General features: G+C 49.4%; 1 protein-coding gene across 7 annotated transcripts in view; it reads left to right on the top strand.

Annotated features, from left to right (window-relative positions):
* The window catches only part of bnc2 (basonuclin zinc finger protein 2), an 813,736-nt gene that overhangs the window by 372,310 nt on the left and 422,016 nt on the right, over positions 1 to 19,410 (top strand). Inside the window, exon 1 of one of the 7 annotated variants that reach the window (XM_072517500.1) lies at positions 17,548 to 17,857. The exons of 5 other annotated variants lie outside the window; for them this stretch is intronic. In XM_072517500.1, coding sequence (XP_072373601.1) covers positions 17,834 to 17,857 — 24 coding nt within the window. In that variant the 5' untranslated portion in view covers positions 17,548 to 17,833. Of the gene's footprint in view, positions 1 to 17,547; positions 17,858 to 18,923; positions 19,025 to 19,410 lie in introns of those variants that run through there. One more of the 7 variants, XM_072517505.1, reaches the window with a different exon arrangement.

Here is a 19,410-nt window from a genome sequence, read left to right as displayed (position 1 = left end):
ATCCATACTAAAGATATGGCTGAACCATTCGCAATGGTCAGGAATGTCGAGTGCATGATCCATCTCGGCCTCCTCCTGAAATCCCCCAGCATCACCGGTGTCAGTCAGCGGCCAATTCCATTCACACAATATCAAGAAGCAGCTGAAGGCACTGGACACTGCAAAGGCTCTGGGCCCTGATGATACCCTGGCAGTCGTACTGAAGACCTGTGCTCCAGAACTTGCTGCACCCCTAGCCAAGCTGTTCCAGTACAGCTACAACACTGGCATCTACCCGGCAATGTGGAAAATTACCCAGGTGTGTCCTGTACACAAGAAACAGGACAAATCCAACCCAGCCAATTACCGCCCTGTCAGTCTCCTCTCCATCATCAGCAAAGTGATGGAAGGAGTCATCAACAGTGCTATCAAGCGGCACTTACTCAGCAATAACCTGCTCACGGACGCTCAGTTTGGGTTCCGCCAGGGTCACTCAGCTCCTGACCTCATTACAGCCTCGGTTCAAACATGGACAAAAGAGCTGAATGCCAGAGGTGAGGTGAGAGTGACTGCCCTCGACAGCAAGGCAGCGTTTGACCAAGTATGGAATCAGCGCCCCAGCAAAACTGGAGTCTGAGAATCGGGGGGGGGGGGGGGGGAGGGGAGACTCTCCGCTGGTTGGAGTCATACCTGGTGCAAAGGAAGATGGTTGTGATGGTTGGAGGTCAATCAGCTCCGGCTTGGACTGATAAGTGGCAACATTCATGCCAGGCAATGGTCATTTCCTACAATAGAGAATCCAGCCATCTTTCCGCAGACACTCGGTGGTATTTTCATCGTTGAATCCCCCACTATCAGCATCCTGGGGGCTACCATTGACCAGAAGCCAGGTAAGAACAGACCAGAACCTTGGAATTCTGTGGTGGGTAACTCACCACCTGATTCCCCAAAACCCGTCCACTGAATACTATCCCCTTGCCTGGACATGTGCAGCTCCAATTATACTCAAAGTCCGACGCCATCAAGGGCACATCAGTCCACTTGATTGGCACCCCATCCAGCACACACACACCGTGGCAGCAGTGTGTACCAGCACAGACGCACTGTGGCAGCAGTGTGTACCAGCACAGACGCACTGTGGCAGCAGTGTGTACCAGCACAGACGCACTGTGGCAGCAGTGTGTACCAGCACAGACGCACTGTGGCAGCAGTGTGTACCAGCACAGACGCACTGTGGCAGCAGTGTGTACCAGCACAGACGCACTGTGGCAGCAGTGTGTACCATCTACCAGATGCAAAGGCTCCTTCAACAGCACCTTCCAACCCTTGACATCTACCACTTTGAAAGTGAAGGGTAACAAACACATGTGAACACTACCACCTGCAAGTTCCCCTCCTAAATTTCACACCATCCTGACTTGGAAATATGTCAGCGTTCCTTCACTGTCACTGGGTCAAATCCTGGAATTCCCTCCCTAACAGCACGGTAGGTGCATCTACACCACATGGACTGCAGCGGCTCGAGGAGGCAGGTCCCCACCGCCTTTGAAGAATCATAGAATCCCTACAGTGCAGAAGGAGGCCATTTGACCCATTGAGTCTACGCCGACCCTCCAAAAGAGCCCCATCTAGGCCCATGCCCCCACCCCATCCCAGTAACCCCACCTAACCTTTTGGACACTAAGGGGCAATTTAGCATGGCCAATCCACCTAACCTGCACATATTTGGACTGTGGGAGGAAACCGGAGCACCCGGAGGAAACCCACGCAGACACACTGGGAGAACGTGCAAACTTTGCCCAGTCACAGGATCCCTGGCGCTGTGAAATAGGAATTCTAAATACTGCCCCACCCTACCCGAGGGCAATTAGGAATGGGTAACATATGCTGGCCTCTCATTGCTTCATTTTCTCCAGCAGGCTGCCGGGCCATCCACACATTTAACTGTGAGATTGAGAATTGCAAAGGGATGTGGCACACTTTTCTCAAGGAAAGAGGTGTTGTTGGCGTGGAATAACTTCACATAGCTGCAGTACTGAATCTCCTGGAATACCCTTCTGAGTAGTGAGAACTGTCGCAAACACTTCATGCCGCGATCTCTGGTGAAAGCATTAAAAAAAATTATAATCCCCCTCTTTATACCAGCATACCCCAATGGCCCTTGAAGCCAATCAGGGCTCAGTGCAGGGATCACTTGCTCCTAAATCAGGAGATCGCAGGTTCAAGTCACCGACAGTGACCTAACATCACAATGTCCAAAGAAACATTGATGATTGGCAGAATTGAACCTGGGATTTTGGGTCTATATGGATTCATAACCGTGTCACCTGGGGAGTCGCCAAGGGGGCTACTGATGTCAATCTCTGATTGGTAGCTGGGAGGTGTGAGTCCCGTCCTGCTCTCCTGTTCCTTTCCCACTCGATACCCGGGAATTGCAACCAGTGCTATTGCTGTGATCTCAGTGCCCCCGCCCCCCGCGCCCTCCCTCCCCGCCAGCCTCTACCCCTCCCCGCCACCCTTGTCCAGTCGATTGCCACTCATCCTTCATTCTCTTCTCCTAACAGTAGAGAAGGTTTCTTAATTTAGTTTTAATCTGTTTTGGCACATTTAAAATATTTCACACTAAAGCCGCTTCACTCACCAGCTGGAATTGGCAAAAAGCTCTGGTCTTATTTTATTTATTAAGACTGACAGACCTCTGGAGGCCCACGTGCTACCAAAGGGGATCTCATCTTTAAAGACGCGAGTCAAAATGGAGATACCGTCGGCCTTGAGATGAAAATGAAAGTTCCATTGATGGCTAAACAAGTAATTGAGCCTCTCGAAACAGGACAGTCCTGGATTGATCGCTGCTCTGTTTCTTTCGTTAGATAATCTGAGCTAAAATGATGGAATGTTTCACTCCATCTTAAGGATTTGGTTGAGCCAGTAAGTCAAGGTTCCGACACATCATGTGAATTCTCTCTCGCTGGAGTCTCCTCGCCGACACTATGGGCCATGTTTGTCATGGAGAAGGGGCAGAAAGTGGCAGTGCATGTGGGAGATCGAAATATCCGTCCCTTCCACTTGTGCCAGGCTAGTGACTCCGGGCTTTGTGCTGATTCCTGGTTCAAACCATCTGCCTCTTCAGCAGTCCATCCGCAAACAAAGGAGTTCAATAGAAAGTCTCCCTCCTGATTGTATCTGATACCTTCAGGTGACTTGACAATCCAAGTAGGTGCCTGGGTACGTCTCCTGATACTTTTGTGTATTTGCAAGAGCTGGTGAACTGCTGGAAGATCTTTAGTTCTTCTATCCCTGAAGAATGTGGAAACATTGCAGAATATTCCAACTGAATGCAGAAGAAAATCGTTGTTTTGGAACTGCAGTCACTTGGTGATCTAGAATTAACCAATTCTCACCATCAACAACTGATTTGATGTCACTGCTGGATTGATACAGTCACTCAATCTTCTGGACGTCGTGTTGGACAATTTTCTCTGACTGAAATATCCCCGGTGTACACGGGTACTCGGCGATCATGTGCCTCTTGATCTCGCCTCCTCGTGGATGCTGCTTCAAACCTGTCTTTTCGGCGAAGATTTTGGCCACTTTGGCTCTTTGAGCTGCCAAATATTGTCTGATAATTGCTCCTGGAAAGCAGCTTGGACTTCTCGGGCCGAATTCTCCACTTGCAACGCCAGCAGCGAGAATCGCGATCAGGCGGAGGATCGATCAATTATGTTCTGTGCCCATCTCCAATTCTGATGCCTCCAGTTTCTCGCTTGCGGTGTTACCTCGCGCTGGGGGGTCCCTGCACAACTGTTATTTTAATATCATTAGCGGCTTGGACACTTCATGCTCCAGCCCTCTGCAATGCCTCGAAGATTGTCCTGCTGGCTGGGGGGTGGCTGTCTGGGCCGGGGGCCGTAGCGGGGAATGACGGTGTCAGGCCCGCGGACTCTGGGTGACCCTGCAGGTTAAGGGTGGCCTGGCTCAGACCACCATTGCTGCACAATGTGGATTTAAACACCCCCTCTGAAGCTACATGCAGGCCCCTGGCTGTTCACATTGTCCTGTGAATGCTCAAAGAGCCTCTGGTGGTCTGGGAGCCCACCCAGGCCGCCCCTCTGGCAGCCCTCATACCCCAGCTGTATCATCAAGGATGGGCGTGGTCCAGCTCAATCAGGGGCCCGCCAGGTTGGCACTCAGAAGCGCTGCCCCATTGCGGAGGAAGCAGGGAATCAGCAGAGCTCACCTGAACCAGAGGACACCTGCACCGCGGCCTTTGGAGGCCGGCCTGGTCCTCAGCCTCTCTCTGGGTAGAGGGCTCAGAAGTGATCCCCACCCCTCAGGATCACCAACTGCCTCCTCCCAGTGAGGCTGGCAGCACTGACTGCCTCTGCTACCACCTCCCATGCAATGTTCAGGAGGGTGGGCTTGAGTCTGCGGCCAACTCTGGGGAGGGTGGGCCTCCTCTCCTCACTGGCATCAAGCAGTAGGTCCACCTCGGACTCCTGACCTCGGGGAGGTAGGCCGCCTTCTGTGAGCCACCTTCATGGCTGCAGTGAGTGTGGGGTAAGTGGAGCGTTTAAAATCAGCTCCAACTGTCAGGCTTTTAACGCTAATTCGGGCTCCAGTGGTTACAACGCCGGCTGGGCTGGGAGTTGCTCGGAATTCCCGTCGGCAGAGTGCTGGCCCATGTCCTGACTGGCTTACCGAATAGTGCCGCCAACGGAAGTGCGAAGCGCGCACAATGAGTCCAGGCAGGAGCACTTGGGCCTGGATTCTTCGATTTTTCAGGGTATGTCTGGAGGATCCGTGGCGGTTTGCGTCAAAACAATCGGCGGCGGCCGCGCACCGATCCTCCGCCCAGTGAGGGACTAGAAGCCGTGCCACGTAAAACGACCAGTCTCTACAACACAAAACGGCCGGAGAATTGCCGAGTTCGTGGCCGCGCGTGTGACTACCGGCAGTGGTCGCGCCGTCCAACATGTCGCCGACTGTGCGCGGATCCGACCTACCAGATAGTGCCCCCCCCCCCCCCAGCCCTTGCCGAAGCCCCCCCCCCCCCCCCCCCGGCCAGCAGAATGGCACCCGCCCAACTGTGGCGGCGCTGGACACGGTCCGCAGGCGCCACGCCGGGTTCCCGCACGGCTGGGACCAAACGTTCCCCCGTGCGGTGGGGAACCCGGCCCGTCGGGGGATGGTCTCGGGGGACGGCCTGAGGCCGTCACAACGGTGTGCGGCGCGCTCCTCGATGATGCCGTTTTGGAGGGGGGGGGGGGGGGGGGGAGCATCCAAAAACAGGCACTGCCCCCGATTCCATTGTAAAAAGGGATTCCCCGCCTGATCGCCGATTACAAAGATTGGCGTCGGGAATGGAGAATCCCGTCCACGATCTTCCAAATGGAGAATCCTGCCCCTAATGCTGGTTGTTTTCTGAGGGAAGATTGAAGAGGTTAGATTTGGATCCACTGAAGATTAGCAGAATAGGAGGTGACTTGACCAAAATGTTTAAGATCCTGAGGGGTGTTGACAGGGTGGGTGTGAAGAGGATGTTTCCTCTAGTCGGACAATCTAGGACTGGGAGTCACTATTTTAAAAAGATTTAAGACAAAAGGTGAGGAGATGTTATTCTCAGAAGGTGGAGAGTCTCTGGAACTCGCTTCCTCTAAAGGCAGTGGAAGCAGAGTCTTTGAATATTTTCAAGGTAGAGCTGGATAGATTCTTGATGGACAAGAGGGTGAAAGGTTAACGGGGGTGAAAAGTGATCGGGGTCAGCAGGAATATGGGGTTGAAGTTCCAATCAGTTCAGCCATGATTGTATTGAATGGCAAAGCAGGCTAGAGGGGCCGAATGGCTGACTCCTGCTCCTAATTCCTTTGTTTGTAAAATGTTTTGCATAAATCTGAAAGCAACATTTTGCCCATCGGAGATAGGAGCAGAAAGTGCTTGAATCGTTCAGCAAGTCTGGTAGCGTCCAGGGAGAGGGAAAGTGCTATCAGCGGGGGTTTTACCAAATGAGGAAAAATCTGGGAACAATGTGCATTGGACAGGAGTCCCAGCTTTCTGCAGAGGCGCGGTGTCTGTACACTGACACAATCCTGCAATGAAGGCTGCGAATGAAGCAATTCGCCTGAGGAAGGAGCAGCGCTCCGAAAGCCAGTGACATCGAAACAAACCTGGTGTTGTAAGACTTCTTACTGTGCTCACCTCGGTCCAACGCCGGCACCTCCACATCAGTGAAGCAATTAGCAGGCATTTTCTGGAGGCGGTGGAATGTTACTGGTCATCAGGGATCCCCATCAAGTCTGAAGCTGGTCACCTCTCCAAGCAAGCGAGTGTACAGTGGGAAAGCGGAACACCATGAACATAAACCAGCAATCTGCATGTTCCTGGTGAAAATGGGCAAAAGTAAGGACAACCCCAGGCAGAGGCCGGAGATTGGCTCCTGATTATCTCCTGGAGGCTGACAACATGGATCGAGCTGGTGGTGAGGAAGTGGCTGCCATTTCCTCCGGTTGTTGTGCGCCTCCGTTTTGTTGCGCACCCTCTCTCAACCCACCCCCTCTGCAGACACCCATCCCCCTCAGCAGCAACCCCTGTGCAGACACAGTGAAGGCTCCAGATGCACCTGCACACACCCTCCCGCCTCCTCAACCCTCTGGCAATCATGAAGCGCATCGCCTCCATACTCCCAGAACGCCTTGATCCACTGCAATTGGCATACCGTCCACAGCAGACGCCATCTCACTGGTCCTACACTCATCCCTAGAGCATTTCGACAAGAAGGACTCCTACATCAGACTCCTATTTATTGACTACAGCTCCGCCTTCAACACCATAATCCCAGCTAAGCTCATATCAAAGCTCCAAAACCTAGGACTTGGCTCCCCACTCTGCAACTGGATCCTCGATTTTCTGACCAACAGACCACAATCAGTAAGAATGAACAACAACACCTCCTCCACAATAGTCCTCAACACCGCAGCCTCGCAAGGCTGCGTACTTAGCCCCCTACTCTACTCCCTGTACACACACGACTGCATGGCAAAATTTGGTTCTAACTCCATCTACAAGTTTGCTGACGATACGACCATAGTGGGCCGGATCTCGAATAACGATGAGTCCGAATACAGGAGGGAGATAGAGAACCTAGTGGAGTGGTGCAGCGACAACAATCTCTCCCTCAATGCCAGCAAAACTAAAGAGCTGGTCATTAACTTCAGGAAGCAAAGTACTGTACACATCCCTGTCAACATCAACGGGGCCAAGGTGGAGATGGTTAGCAGTTTCAAATTCCTAGGGGTGCACATCTCCAAAAATCTGTCCTGGTCCACCCACGTCGACGCTCCCACCAAGAAAGCACAACAGCGCCTATACTTCCTCAGGAAACGAAGGAAATTTGGCATGTCCACATTGACTCTTACCAACTATTACAGATGCACCATAGAAAGCATCCTATCGGGCTGCATCACAGCCTGGTATGGCAACTGCTCGGCCCAGGACCGCAAGAAACTTCAGAGAGTCGTGAACACCGCCCAGTCCATCACATGAACCTGCCTCCCATCCATTGACTCCATCTACACCTCCCGCTGCCTGGGGAAAGCAGGCAGCATAATCAGACCCCTCCCACCCAGCTTGCTCACTCTTCCAACTTCTTCCATCGGGCGGGAGATACAAAAGTCTGAGAACAGACTCAAAAACAGCTTTCTCCCGGCTGTTACCAGACTCCGAAATGACCCTCTTATGGACTGACCTCATTAACACTGTTTGGATGTCGCCAGGCAATATGTAGCCGCAGTCCCCTGCTGTGATAATTAGGTGAGTGGTCCAGAAAGAAGCTAAGGTGGGAAAGTTCTGTGGAGTGTTTCAGTTTGGTCACCTTTTGCCAGGTTGGCAAGTTGTTGCAGATCAAAAATGCAAATTTCTGATGTTGACATTCTTTTTAACATCTACCTCTCACTTATACAGGCCTGTTGTAATTAGTAGTGTCACAATAATGTGAATTTACATTAGCTGCAGAACTGTAATATTGCAACAGGCAAACCATATTTCCACATGATTCAACTCCGAGAGGAGGAGGCAGTGTATTTAGTTAACTCCAGATACATAGAGATGATACAATGCTGAAGAGGGCTCCATTCCTGGGCCATTGTGTTTGTTCTCTCCACAGATACAGTTTGTTTGAGTGTCTGGTGTTTTGGTTTCTGTGGAGGTGGTTTTGGTGGGGTGCGTTACTTCAACACCTTGGTTTCAATCCAGTTTTGACTGCAATGGGTTAGGGCAGTCTTAACTGTTGATTGGGACTGAGAAGGTCCACAACTCAAAGATTCATAGATTCAACGGTAACTAGCAAACCCAACTGCGTATAAAGAAAAGGCAGAGCAATTCAACAAGCAATTCCGTTCTGTCTTAAGGGTGAAAGACACAAGTAACTTCCCAGAAATGTTAGGGAACCAAGGGTCAAGTGAGAAATAGGAATTGAAGTAGAACAGTATTACTAAAGAAAAGTGCTGAAGACACTAATGGGAATGTAAGTTGATAAATCTCCAGATTCTGATAATCCACATCCCAGGGTACTAAAGGAGGTGGCCATGGAAATAGTGGGTGTGTTGGTTGTCACCTTCCACAATTCCTGGCAAATTGGAGGGTGGCACTGTTTTTAAAAAAGAGGGACTGAGTAATTGGAATTACAGACTGGTTAGCCTGACAATAGCAGGGAAAGTGCTCGGGATGTGACAACAGAACACTTAAAAAATATCAACAGGATTAGAGCAAGTCAACATGGATTTATGAAAGGGAAATTGTGTTTCTCAAACCTACAGGAGTTTTTTAAGGATGTACCTAATGAGGAGATGAGGGAGAACCAGTGAATGTGGTGTATTTGGATGTTCAGAAAGCTTAAGTCCCGCATAAGAGATTAGTGTGCAAAATTCAAGTGTGTGGAATTGGGGGTGTTATATTGGCATGGATGGAGAATTGGTTAGCAGACAGGAAATAGATTGGGAATAATTGGGTTTTTCTGGAGTTGCAGGTAGTGACTAGTGGAGTATCACGGGGGAATCAGTGTCTTACAAATATGTAAGGGAACCAAATGCAATATGTCCAAGTTTGATATTTCCAAGTTTGCTGACGGCACAAAGTTTGGTGGGAATGTGAGTGGTGAGAAGGACGTAAAGAGGCTTCAAGGAGATTTGGATAAGTTGAGCGAGTGGACAAATTCGTAGCAAGTGCAGCAGAATGTGGGTAAATGTGACGTCATCCACTACGGATGGAGAAAGAGAATAGCAGAGTATTATATAAATGGTTATAGATTGGAAAATGGTGATGTGCAAAGGGATGTGGGTGTCCTTGTACACCCGTCACTGAAAACAGCAAGCCGTTAGTAAGACAAATGGAGTATTGACCTTTATTGCAAGAGGATTTGAGTACAGGAGCTGGGATGTCTTGCTGCAGCTGTTCAGGGCCTTGGTGAGACTACACCTGGAGTATTGTGCGCGGTTTTGGTCTCCTTATCTAAGAAAGGATATCATTGCCACAGAGGGAGTGCAGCAAAGTTTCACCAGACTGCTTCCTGGGACGGCAGGATTGTCGGATGAGGAGAGATTGGGTTGACTGCGCCTGTTTCACTGGAATTTAGAAGAATGAGAGGGGATCAATGGAAACATATAAAATTCTGACAGGGCTGGACAGAGTGGATCGAGGAGTGTTGGGTCCGATATAACCAAATGGGAACAGAGTTCCATAGCGAGCGCGTTTAGCCGCACGCTTCGCGACGCTTGCAGCGCCGGGAAACAACCCGCTACCTAATGCCCATCGGGTTAGACATGGGGTCTCAGCGGGGAACCTGCGCCCAAGGCGGCACTCGGCCCTGTCTTCGGCACTGAGGAATTCCACTCTCCGGATCCTCTCAGTGCAGCGAGGGATCGGGACACTGTTTTAAACGGCACCTCGATCTCGTGAGCTCCCGACGCGACATCCAAACACACTGAAGCTCCAACTTGCTGTAAGGAGTTCCCCGGGACCCCCCCCCCTTCCCGATCACCGCCACGTGAAAAATGCCAGCTTGGCACACTGGCAGTACCCCGCCAGCTGCAGTGCCATCTGAGCACCTTGGCGGTGCAAAGCTGGTGTCCGGGTGGTAGTGCCTGGCTGGCAGTGCCAGTTGCCACCTTGCCCAGAAGGCAAGCACGCAGGGGCCTCCGATCCCCTGGGAGGCCCCTGCGAGTGTCATTCCGACTGGCTCCTGTTTGCGGAGGCCAGCACTGGACGGCACTTGCCAGAGGTCTCCAAGGCGAAGGGGATCAAACCCAATGCCTTGATTACCTCCGGGAACTGCACCTTAGACTGAGACTAGCTGCCTCGCTCTAATATGCAGACTTGAACAAAGAGCAAAGAAATGTACAGCACGGGAACAGGCCCTTCGGCCCTCCAAGCTTGTGCTGACTATACTGTCCGTCTAAACTAAAACCCTCTACACGTCCTGGGTCCGTATCCCTCCATTCCCATCCTATTCATGTATTTGTCAAGATGCCCCTTAAATGTCACTATCGTCCCTGCTTCCACCACCACCTCCGGTAGCGAGTTCCAGGCACCCACTACCCTCTGTGTAAAAAAACTTGCCTCGTACATCTACTCTAAACCTTGCCCCTCGCACCTTAAACCTATGCCCCCTAGTCATTGACCCCTCTACCCTGGGGAAAAGCCTCTGACTATCCACTCTGTCTATGCCCCTCATAATTTTGTAGACTTCTATCAGGTCTCCCCTCAACCTCCGTCGTTCCAGTGAGAACAAACCGAGTTTGTCCAACTGCTCCTCATAGTTAATGCCCTCCATACCAGGCAACATTCTGGTAAACCTCTTCTGCACCCTCTCTAAAGCCTCCACATCCTTCTGGTAGTGTGGCGACCAGAATTGAACACTATACTCCAAGTGTGGCCTAACTAAGGCTCTATACAGCTGCAACATGACTTGCCAATTTTGAAACTCAATGCCCCGGCCAATGAAGGCAAGCATGCCGTATGCCTTCTTGACTACAAAGTGTTGGGCGAGCTTCACAGCATGACGTCTCGCGAGATATCACTAGATCCTGCAAGGCGTAACGAGCCAGGTGGATCCGGGGAGCGGGGTCTCCTGTCATTTACCGGCCGCATTGCGCTGCTTTTCGGCACAGCACGGTCGGTAGATCACGCTCGTTGTTTCCTCTCGTTGGGGGGGGGGGGGTCTAGAACAAGGGGTCACAGTTGAGGAGATGCTGTTGGACTGAGATGAGGAGAAACCTCCCCTCAGAGGGCAGTGAACCTGTGGAATTCCCCCCCACTGAAGGTCGTGCAGGCCGAGTCACTGACTATATTTCAGAAGGAAATAGATTTCTGGAATCTCCAACTGTCGAGGGTATAGGGAGGGCGTGGCATTGAGAGAGATAATCAGCCATGACCATAGTGAGGGGTGGAGCAGGCTCGAGGGGCCGAATGGCCGCCACCTCCGAGTTTCCGATGTTTTGGGGGAAAATTCACATTGGCGTATCAGCAGGAGAGCAGGGCTATTGCTGAGATTTGGGTTGGGGATGTTGGCGAAAATGGAATTAAGTGTTTTGGGGAAGATTTTCCTCGAGTTTAGTACCTCTGCCCAGTTAGCTGTTCTGAGTATTAGCAGCTCATGAAGACAGCAGCAACTTGTGGAGGGTGAGGGCAATAGTATAAAGGAGCTGGATTAACACAAACTTGTGTCTTCCAGATCAGCATCAACTACTTAAACAAAATGCAGGCTGAATGACCTTCTCCTTTTCCTATATACATGTCCTGGGAGTGTTTGATCGAGACAGTGTCGAGGGAGCTTTACTATGTATCTCACCCCGTGCTGTACCTGTACTGGGAGTGTTTGACCGAGACAGTGTCGAGGGAGCTTTACTATGTATCTCACCCCGTGCTGTACCTGTCCTGGGAGTGTTTGATGGGGACAGTCTAGAGGGAGCTTTACTCTGTATCTAACCCCGTGCTGTACCTGTCCTGGGAGTGTTTGATGGGGACAGTGTAGAGGGAGCTTTACTCTGTATCTCACCCCGTGCTGTACCTGTCCTGGGAGTGTTTGATGGCGGCAGTGTCGAGGGAGCTTTACTCTGTATCTAACCCCGTGCTGTACCAGTCCTGGGAGTGTTTGATGGGGACAGTGTAGAGGGAGCTTTACTCTGTATCTAACCCTGTGCTGTACCTGTCCTGGGAGTGTTTGATGGGGACAGTGTCGAGGGAGCTTTACTCTGTATCTCACCCCGTGCTGTACCTGTCCTGGAAGTGTTTGATGGGGACAGTGTAGAGGGAGCTTTACTCTGTATCTAACCCCGTGCTGTACCTGTCCTGGGAGTGTTTGATGTGGACAGCGTAGAGGGAGCTTTACTCTGTATCTCACCCCGTGCTGTACCTGTCCTGGGAGTGTTTGATCGAGACAGTGTAGAGGGAGCTTTAATCTGTATCTCACCCCGTGCTGTCCCTGTCCTGGGAGTGTTTGATGGGGACACTGTAGAGGGAGCTTTACTCTGTATCTAACCCCGTGCTGTACCTGTCCTGGGAGTGTTTGATGCGGACAGTGTAGAGGGAGCTTTACTCTGTATCTAACCCCATGCTGTACCTGTCCTGGGAGTGTTTGATGGAGACAGTGTCGCGGGAGCTTTACTCTGTATCTAACCCCGTGCTGTACCTGTCCTGGGAGTGTTTGATGGGGACAGTGCAGAGGGAGCTTTACTCTGTTTCTAACCCCGTGCTGTACCTGTCCTGGGAGTGTTTGATGGAGACAGTGTAGAGGGAGCGTTACTCTGTATCTAACCCCATGCTGTACCTGTCCGGGGAGTGTTTGATGGGGACAGTGTAGAGGGAGCTTTACTCTGTATCTAACCCCGTGCTGTACCTGTCCTGGGAGTGTTTGATGGAGACAGTGTAGAGGGAGCGTTACTCTGTATCTAACCCCATGCTGTACCTGTCCTGGGAGTGTTTGATGGGGACAGTGTAGAGGGAGCTTTACTCTCTATCTAACCCCATGCTGTACCTGTCCTGGGAGTGTTTGATGCGGACAATGTAGAGGGAGCTTTACTCTGTATCTAACCCCATGCTGTACCTGTCCTGGGAGTGTTTGATGGAGACAGTGTCGCGGGAGCTTTACTCTGTATCTAACCCCGTGCTGTACCTGTCCTGGGAGTGTTTGATGGGGACAGTGTAGAGGGAGCTTTACTCTGTATCTAACCCCGTGCTGTACCTGTCCTGGGAGTGTTTGATGGAGACAGTGTCGAGGGAGCTTTACTCTGTATCTCACCCCGTGCTGTACCTGTACTGGGAGTGTTTGACCGAGACAGTGTCGAGGGAGCTTTACTATGTATCTAACCCCATGCTGTCCCTGTCCTGGGAGTGTTTGATGGGGACAGTCTAGAGGGAGCTTTACTCTGTATCTCACCCCGTGCTGTTTCTGTCCTGGGAGTGTTTGATGGAGACCGTGTAGAGGGCGCATTAGTCTATATATAAGCCCGTGCTGTACATGTCCTGGGAGTATTTGATGGGGACAGTGTAGAGGGAGCTTTACTCTGTATCTAACCCCGTGCTGTACCTGTCCTGGGAGTATTTGATGGAGACAGTGTAGAGGGAGCTTTACTCTGTATCTCACACCGTGCTGTACCTGTCCTGGGAGTGTTTGCTGGGAACAGTGTCGAGGGAGCTTTACTCTGTATCTCACCACGTGCTGTCCCTGTCCTGGGAGTGGTTGGTGGGGACAATGTAGAGGGAGCTTTGCTCTGTATCTAACCCCGTGCTGTACCTGTCCTGGGAGTGTTTGATGGGGACAGTGTAGAGGGAGCATTAGTCTATATATAAGCCCGTGCTGTACCTGTCCTGGGGCTGTTTGATGTAGTATAGAGGGGGATTTATTCAATTTCTAATCCCAGGCTGTACCTATCCTGGGAGTATTCATGGGGACAGTGTCAAGGGACCTTTGCTCTGTGTCTAAAACTTTGCAGTGCCATGGGTGTCACAGTGGTTAGCATTGTTGCCTCTCAGCAGCAGGGACCCGGGTTCAATTCCGGTCTCTGGGTGGAGTTTGCACGTTCTCCCCGTGTGTGCGTGGGATTCCTCCGGGTGCTCCGGTTTCCTCCCACAGTCCATAGATGTGCAGGTTAGGTGGATTGGCCGTGATAAAAGATTGGCCCATAATGTCACAAAGATGCGCAGGTTAGGGGGGCGTTCTGGGGATAGGGCGGGGGGGACTGGGCATGGTTGAGTGCTCTTTCAGAGGGTAGGTGCTGACCCGATGGGCTGAATGGCCGCCTGCACTGTAGAAATTCTATGACTCTGCATCAATTGGCAGGCAGAAATAATCGAGAGTATGACTGATTGTGTAACTGTTCGTTATAAAGATGGTGAGGTACTAACTTTAAAAAAAAAACATTTACTAACAGAAAGCTGTACAGACTCGTTTTGTGGGGAATTTTAACACTGCACATTGCAAGAAAATCAAACATTTGAATGTCAATTCCTATGCTGCTGCTAAGTTTATCAAGAACGGATACAGGGAATTGTGAGATACCAGCATCATGGTAATCTTCCCTTGGAATTGTTTCTCAATGTGCACGATTAGGAGCTGGTTTAGCACAGTGGGCTATACAGCTGGCTTGTAATTCAGAGCAAGGCCAGCAGCACGGGTTCAATTCCCGTACCGGCCTCCCCGAACAGGCGCCAGAATGTGGCGACTAGGAGCTCTTCACAGCACATTCATTGAAGCCTACTTGTGACAATAAGCTATTATAATAATAATTATTATTATGAACGCCAACTTGTGGAATGGAGATTCCGTTCATGTTAGAGAAGGATTCTGATGGTCTTGACAATCTTGACGATTGGTTTCTCTTTCTCGATGCGTGGCACTGTAAACAATTATGAAAGTGAAATATAAATACGCCACAGTAATCATTTGCATTTATTATACTGTTTCCTGCTGTATGGACGACAATCCCGGGGAGATTTGCAAGCTTTCCACCGAGGGACGGGAAAGATTAAGGGGAGGGAACTAAATGCGAGATCATAGAGAGAGTTTATTCAGAGACTTTTGATCAAAGGTGGAGGTACTAAGATGAAGTGGAATATTTATGCTCTCCATTCCTTCGGTTTCAAATTTCAAAGTGGTATGTTTTTCAAGTCTGCAAGATATGGCTCATAATTGACCCTTTTCTGTCTGCAAGTGGCAGTGAAAACTTTGTTGCTGCTTTTATAATGTTGGCATCAATATGGATTCCTTTAAACTGGTCTGTCTCCTGTGGTGGCGTGAGTCTGAGATTATGGTTTCTCGCCTCTCACTCCCTCATACTGTCCATCTCGGCCTTCCTCCTATTTTCTGGCCTCCTCCGTTCTTTCTGGCCTGCTGGCGCCTGCCCCCTTCCTGCTCCCGCTGCTGGCGGAGGGGTCGGGGATGTTGGCTGACAGATACGGCGTGGAGTGTACAGCAATGCCTGGAGGACGGCTGTCCCACAAACACCACTCGTTTGATAGTGAGTAGGGACCTTGCAGGGTTGCGGGGCCTGAGATTCACAAAGGCTCGTCCTGATCTAATGTTTGGGCCTCTTGTGTGCTGCGACCACCGGACATTTATTCCTGGATTGTTCGCCAAGGCACAACACGACATTGAGAAGCAGGCACACGTAAAGCCAGAGTTATGTGCGGGGTACTTTGGACATTATTGTTGGTGTTTTTTGCAGCAGTATAGTGGCTTAATGATCATTTGCCAGCCCATAAATTACCAGGTTTATTGAAACAATTACACAAGTTGCTTTAGTGGGATTTGGGTTCAGATCTCTGAGTTTCACCAGTGATGTAATCCTGGCACTGTCATTTTCCCCCCATTTTTGTTCACGCTGCCAAACTCATCCTAAATTTTACCTGAACAAAGTTTTGGAACTTTGTACTCTTGCTTTTAATCGGAATAATGTTGAATAAAAAAGCAGCAGAATTTGCTCAAAGCTAAAGGAAGATATTCCACCCGTATAACTGGCCGCTACTATCTGGGAAACAGCAAATCGTCCAACTCGACTTCACATGCAGGCAAAAATATCAGGATAAAGCTCATCTTTAGAGAGAGAGTGAGAGCTTCAAGTAAATACTCCACTGAAATATTAAAATACACAAGTGGATTTTTTTTGTTTTATAATTATCAAATAAGTGTTGCTTGAATCTTTTATTTTCAACACTTAGTGTGAACATTATAAATTACAGATACTCAGCCAGGGAAGGTGTACATAAAAGTTTCAATGATAAATCTGCTTCAATGTTACCTGGTGGCCAGGTTCTGCAATAATGTGCAGGCTCAAATAATGACTTGAGATTTTGCAATTCCCTCCCAGATCTCCACCCTCTCCTCCTCTCCACCCCTCTCCTCCTCTCCGCCCCTCTCTCCTCCATTTGAAGACACTTAAATAACTAACAGGAGGAGGAGGCTTGTCAAACATCCCCATCCTCAATGATGGAGGACCCCAGCATAACAGTGCAAAAGACCAGGCTGAAGCATTTACAATCAGTCTTAGGTAGAAGCACTGAGTGGATGATCCATCTCAGCGTCATGCAGAGGTCCACAGCATCACAAATTCCAGTCTTCAGCCAATTCGATTCACTTCACATGATATCAAGCAATGGCTGAAGGCACTGAATATTGTAAAAGCTATGGGTCCTACAATATTCTGACAAAGATTTGTGCTCCAGTACTAGCCATGCCCTTGGCTAAACTGTTCCAGTGCAGCTACAACACTGGCATCTACCAGACTATGTGGCAAATTGCCCACCACGACGAACACTGGCAGCCGTGTGTACCATCTCCAAGATGCACTGCAGGAACTCACCAAGGCTCCTTAGGCAGCACCTTCCAAACCCACGGCCACTCCCATCTAGAAGGAGAAGAGCAGCAGATACCTGGGAACCCCACCACCTGGAGGTTCACCTCCAAGTCACTCACCACCCTGACTGGGCAATATATCGCCGTTCCTTCACTGTCGCTGGGGCAACATCCTGGAACTCCCTCCCTAACAGCACTGTGGGTGTACTTACACTACTTGGACTGCAGTGGTTTAAGAAGGCGGCTCACCCACCACCTTCCTGAGGACAACTAGGGATCAACAGTAAATGCTAGTCTAGCCAGCGACGCCATGTTCCACGAAAGAATAAAAAGATGGTTCCAGGCCCAGCTTTTTGTGCAAAGTTAAAGCAGGCCAGACAATCTGCAGCTGCTGAATGGTGCCGTCCTCTTCGTGGAAATACCTCTGCTCCATGTCCAGAATGAAGAGCTCCTTCCTCCAGCTCAACACCAGGAAGGTTAGCCCTCCTGTTGAGTTCAAACATATTCAGAGAAAATCACCCCGATTGTCATTCGGTTTATCAGTTCTCCCGTTGGCAAGATCATTGTGCAAACACTGCATGGATTTCCATTAACCAGCCTGTTTGTGTTCTTGTGTGTACAACCTGGTTATTCAAGCCAATCTCCGAGCTGATTGTTGTGTTGCAACAAGTCTCTTCTCTATCTCAATAGCCTGACCTGTGGCACTGCAGCTCTGACGGTCTGTCGTTCCTGTGCTGCAGCCCTCTACCTTTGTACTTTGCAGACCTGCTAGGGCCCAGGGATGAACACGATCATTAAACAGAAGTGGAAGCTTTTGACTTAAAAGGCTTTCTTAAAAAAACTTTATTCCTGGCTGGTAAATTTGAGAGAATGGAAGATGTTCAGCTCAGCAGCGAAGCAAATATCTAACGCTCCATGTCCACCTGAACTTTGCTGTTTATGGTTTAACGTCTAGGAGAAAGTGATTGTATGCTCCGACTCTATCCTTAACTGTCGGCACGGAGCTCCTAAGCCATGCAGCCAGATAGACGGAGCAGGGTAAGTCAATACTGGTCTGCTGAGTACTGCCATCAACCAATTGCTCCTGATGCTTGCGTCTGTTTGAAAGAATGTGCTGTGACCTAAAGCCTGCTCCGTTTAAATGCCTCGGTTAAAAGGCAAGGCTTGTGACCAAAGTATTTTCTGGTTTAATTGTGGCCTAGGAATTGGAGCCTACTTTGGATACATACAGCTAAACCTAAATAATGGCACAGAATTGTTACTGAGGTCAAGGATTTGATTTGGCAGGTTGCAGTAGGGAATATTAAGAAGTTTTGAAAGGACAATGCATATAAAACAGTTAAAGGATTTGTGATTCCACATCCAATAATTTATTGCTTTTTAAGTGCAGTCAATGAAAGGCAATTTTTCTCGACTTGAGGTGGTTTCTAAGCCGTGCAGTTAGAAATCCCCAATTAAAAGAAATTTTCATCTAATGAGAGAATGATACATTTGCTATATTGCCTGACATTCTCACGTTGTTTTGGTTGGAGTTTAAAATCCAAGTTCCTCCTGTAAGAGTAACTTTTTCTTCTGCTAACCTTTTCTGTATTTTTTTAATATATATGTCAAGAAACTTTGTTTGAGTGAATTTAAAGGCTGCAGCAGATTACTTGAACAGACTATACATCTGTGAAACTTTTATGAAGGCAGCAGCTTGCCAGAAATAACTTGTGCAGCCTAGTTACACAGCACGCTGCCCTGTCCAAACTACTGACAATCCGGAGTAACCGAGTCCTTCCTCTCCACCACATAACAGTGCTTTTGTTCAATCCCAACGTTCTTTTTCTAAATTTTCTGTGCTTGCATGGGGGTCTAGTTTTGAGAGTTGCGCAGAAATCGTCTAATTAACACTGTTAAATTGCAATTCAGAAGTCTGGCCGCTTTGCTGTAATTTTATCTGAAATGCCTCCTTTTTGTTTTAGTGCTTCTGTTGGTTTGTTTATTTTGGGTGGATGTTAATACAGAGACCACAGCGCTGTGCCTCTCATACAGGCATTTTTTTGGACTTCAGAAATCCATCGCAGCGCTTAAACCAGAGAGCACCTTGGGAATTAGCTTTCAGTCAGTCAGTCAAAGAAGAATGTGCAGCCTGGTGAAGTTGGTGCAGTTGACAGGAAGAGCTTGGATGAAATAGGATACTGGATCTTGGAACTGTGAGTCACTGTGAGTTTCAAAAAAAAAGTCTGCTCAAGAAGCATCTGGCTTATAAATGTGTGCTGATCAGCTATGTAAACCTGGAAATGTAGATTGTGGAATCTCTGCCATTCACCCACAGCTCAACGGAGCTCGTGGTCTTGTTCAAAATGTATGCACTTAAAGGTATAGGGGTTGTGGAAACATTTTGCACTAGTTTAAAAGTGCCTTGTAACTTCTGTCTGTGAACTTTACCAAACCATGGAACAATCAGCCATTTGTGCTATACCAGGTTTGTTTCAGGATATATAATGTGAAACTTCAGGATTTTTTGTTGTCCTCCTGCTTGGGCAGAGAGCGCATAGAGAACATGCTCACCTTGGAAGGAATGTTTACCTGCCGTGACTGGGCTAATT

The sequence above is a fragment of the Scyliorhinus torazame genome, chromosome 9 (genome assembly GCF_047496885.1).
Source record: "Scyliorhinus torazame isolate Kashiwa2021f chromosome 9, sScyTor2.1, whole genome shotgun sequence".
NCBI lineage: Eukaryota > Metazoa > Chordata > Chondrichthyes > Carcharhiniformes > Scyliorhinidae > Scyliorhinus > Scyliorhinus torazame.
The sequence above is the reverse complement of the archived record's forward strand: the minus strand, read 5'-3'. Positions and strand labels throughout refer to the sequence as shown.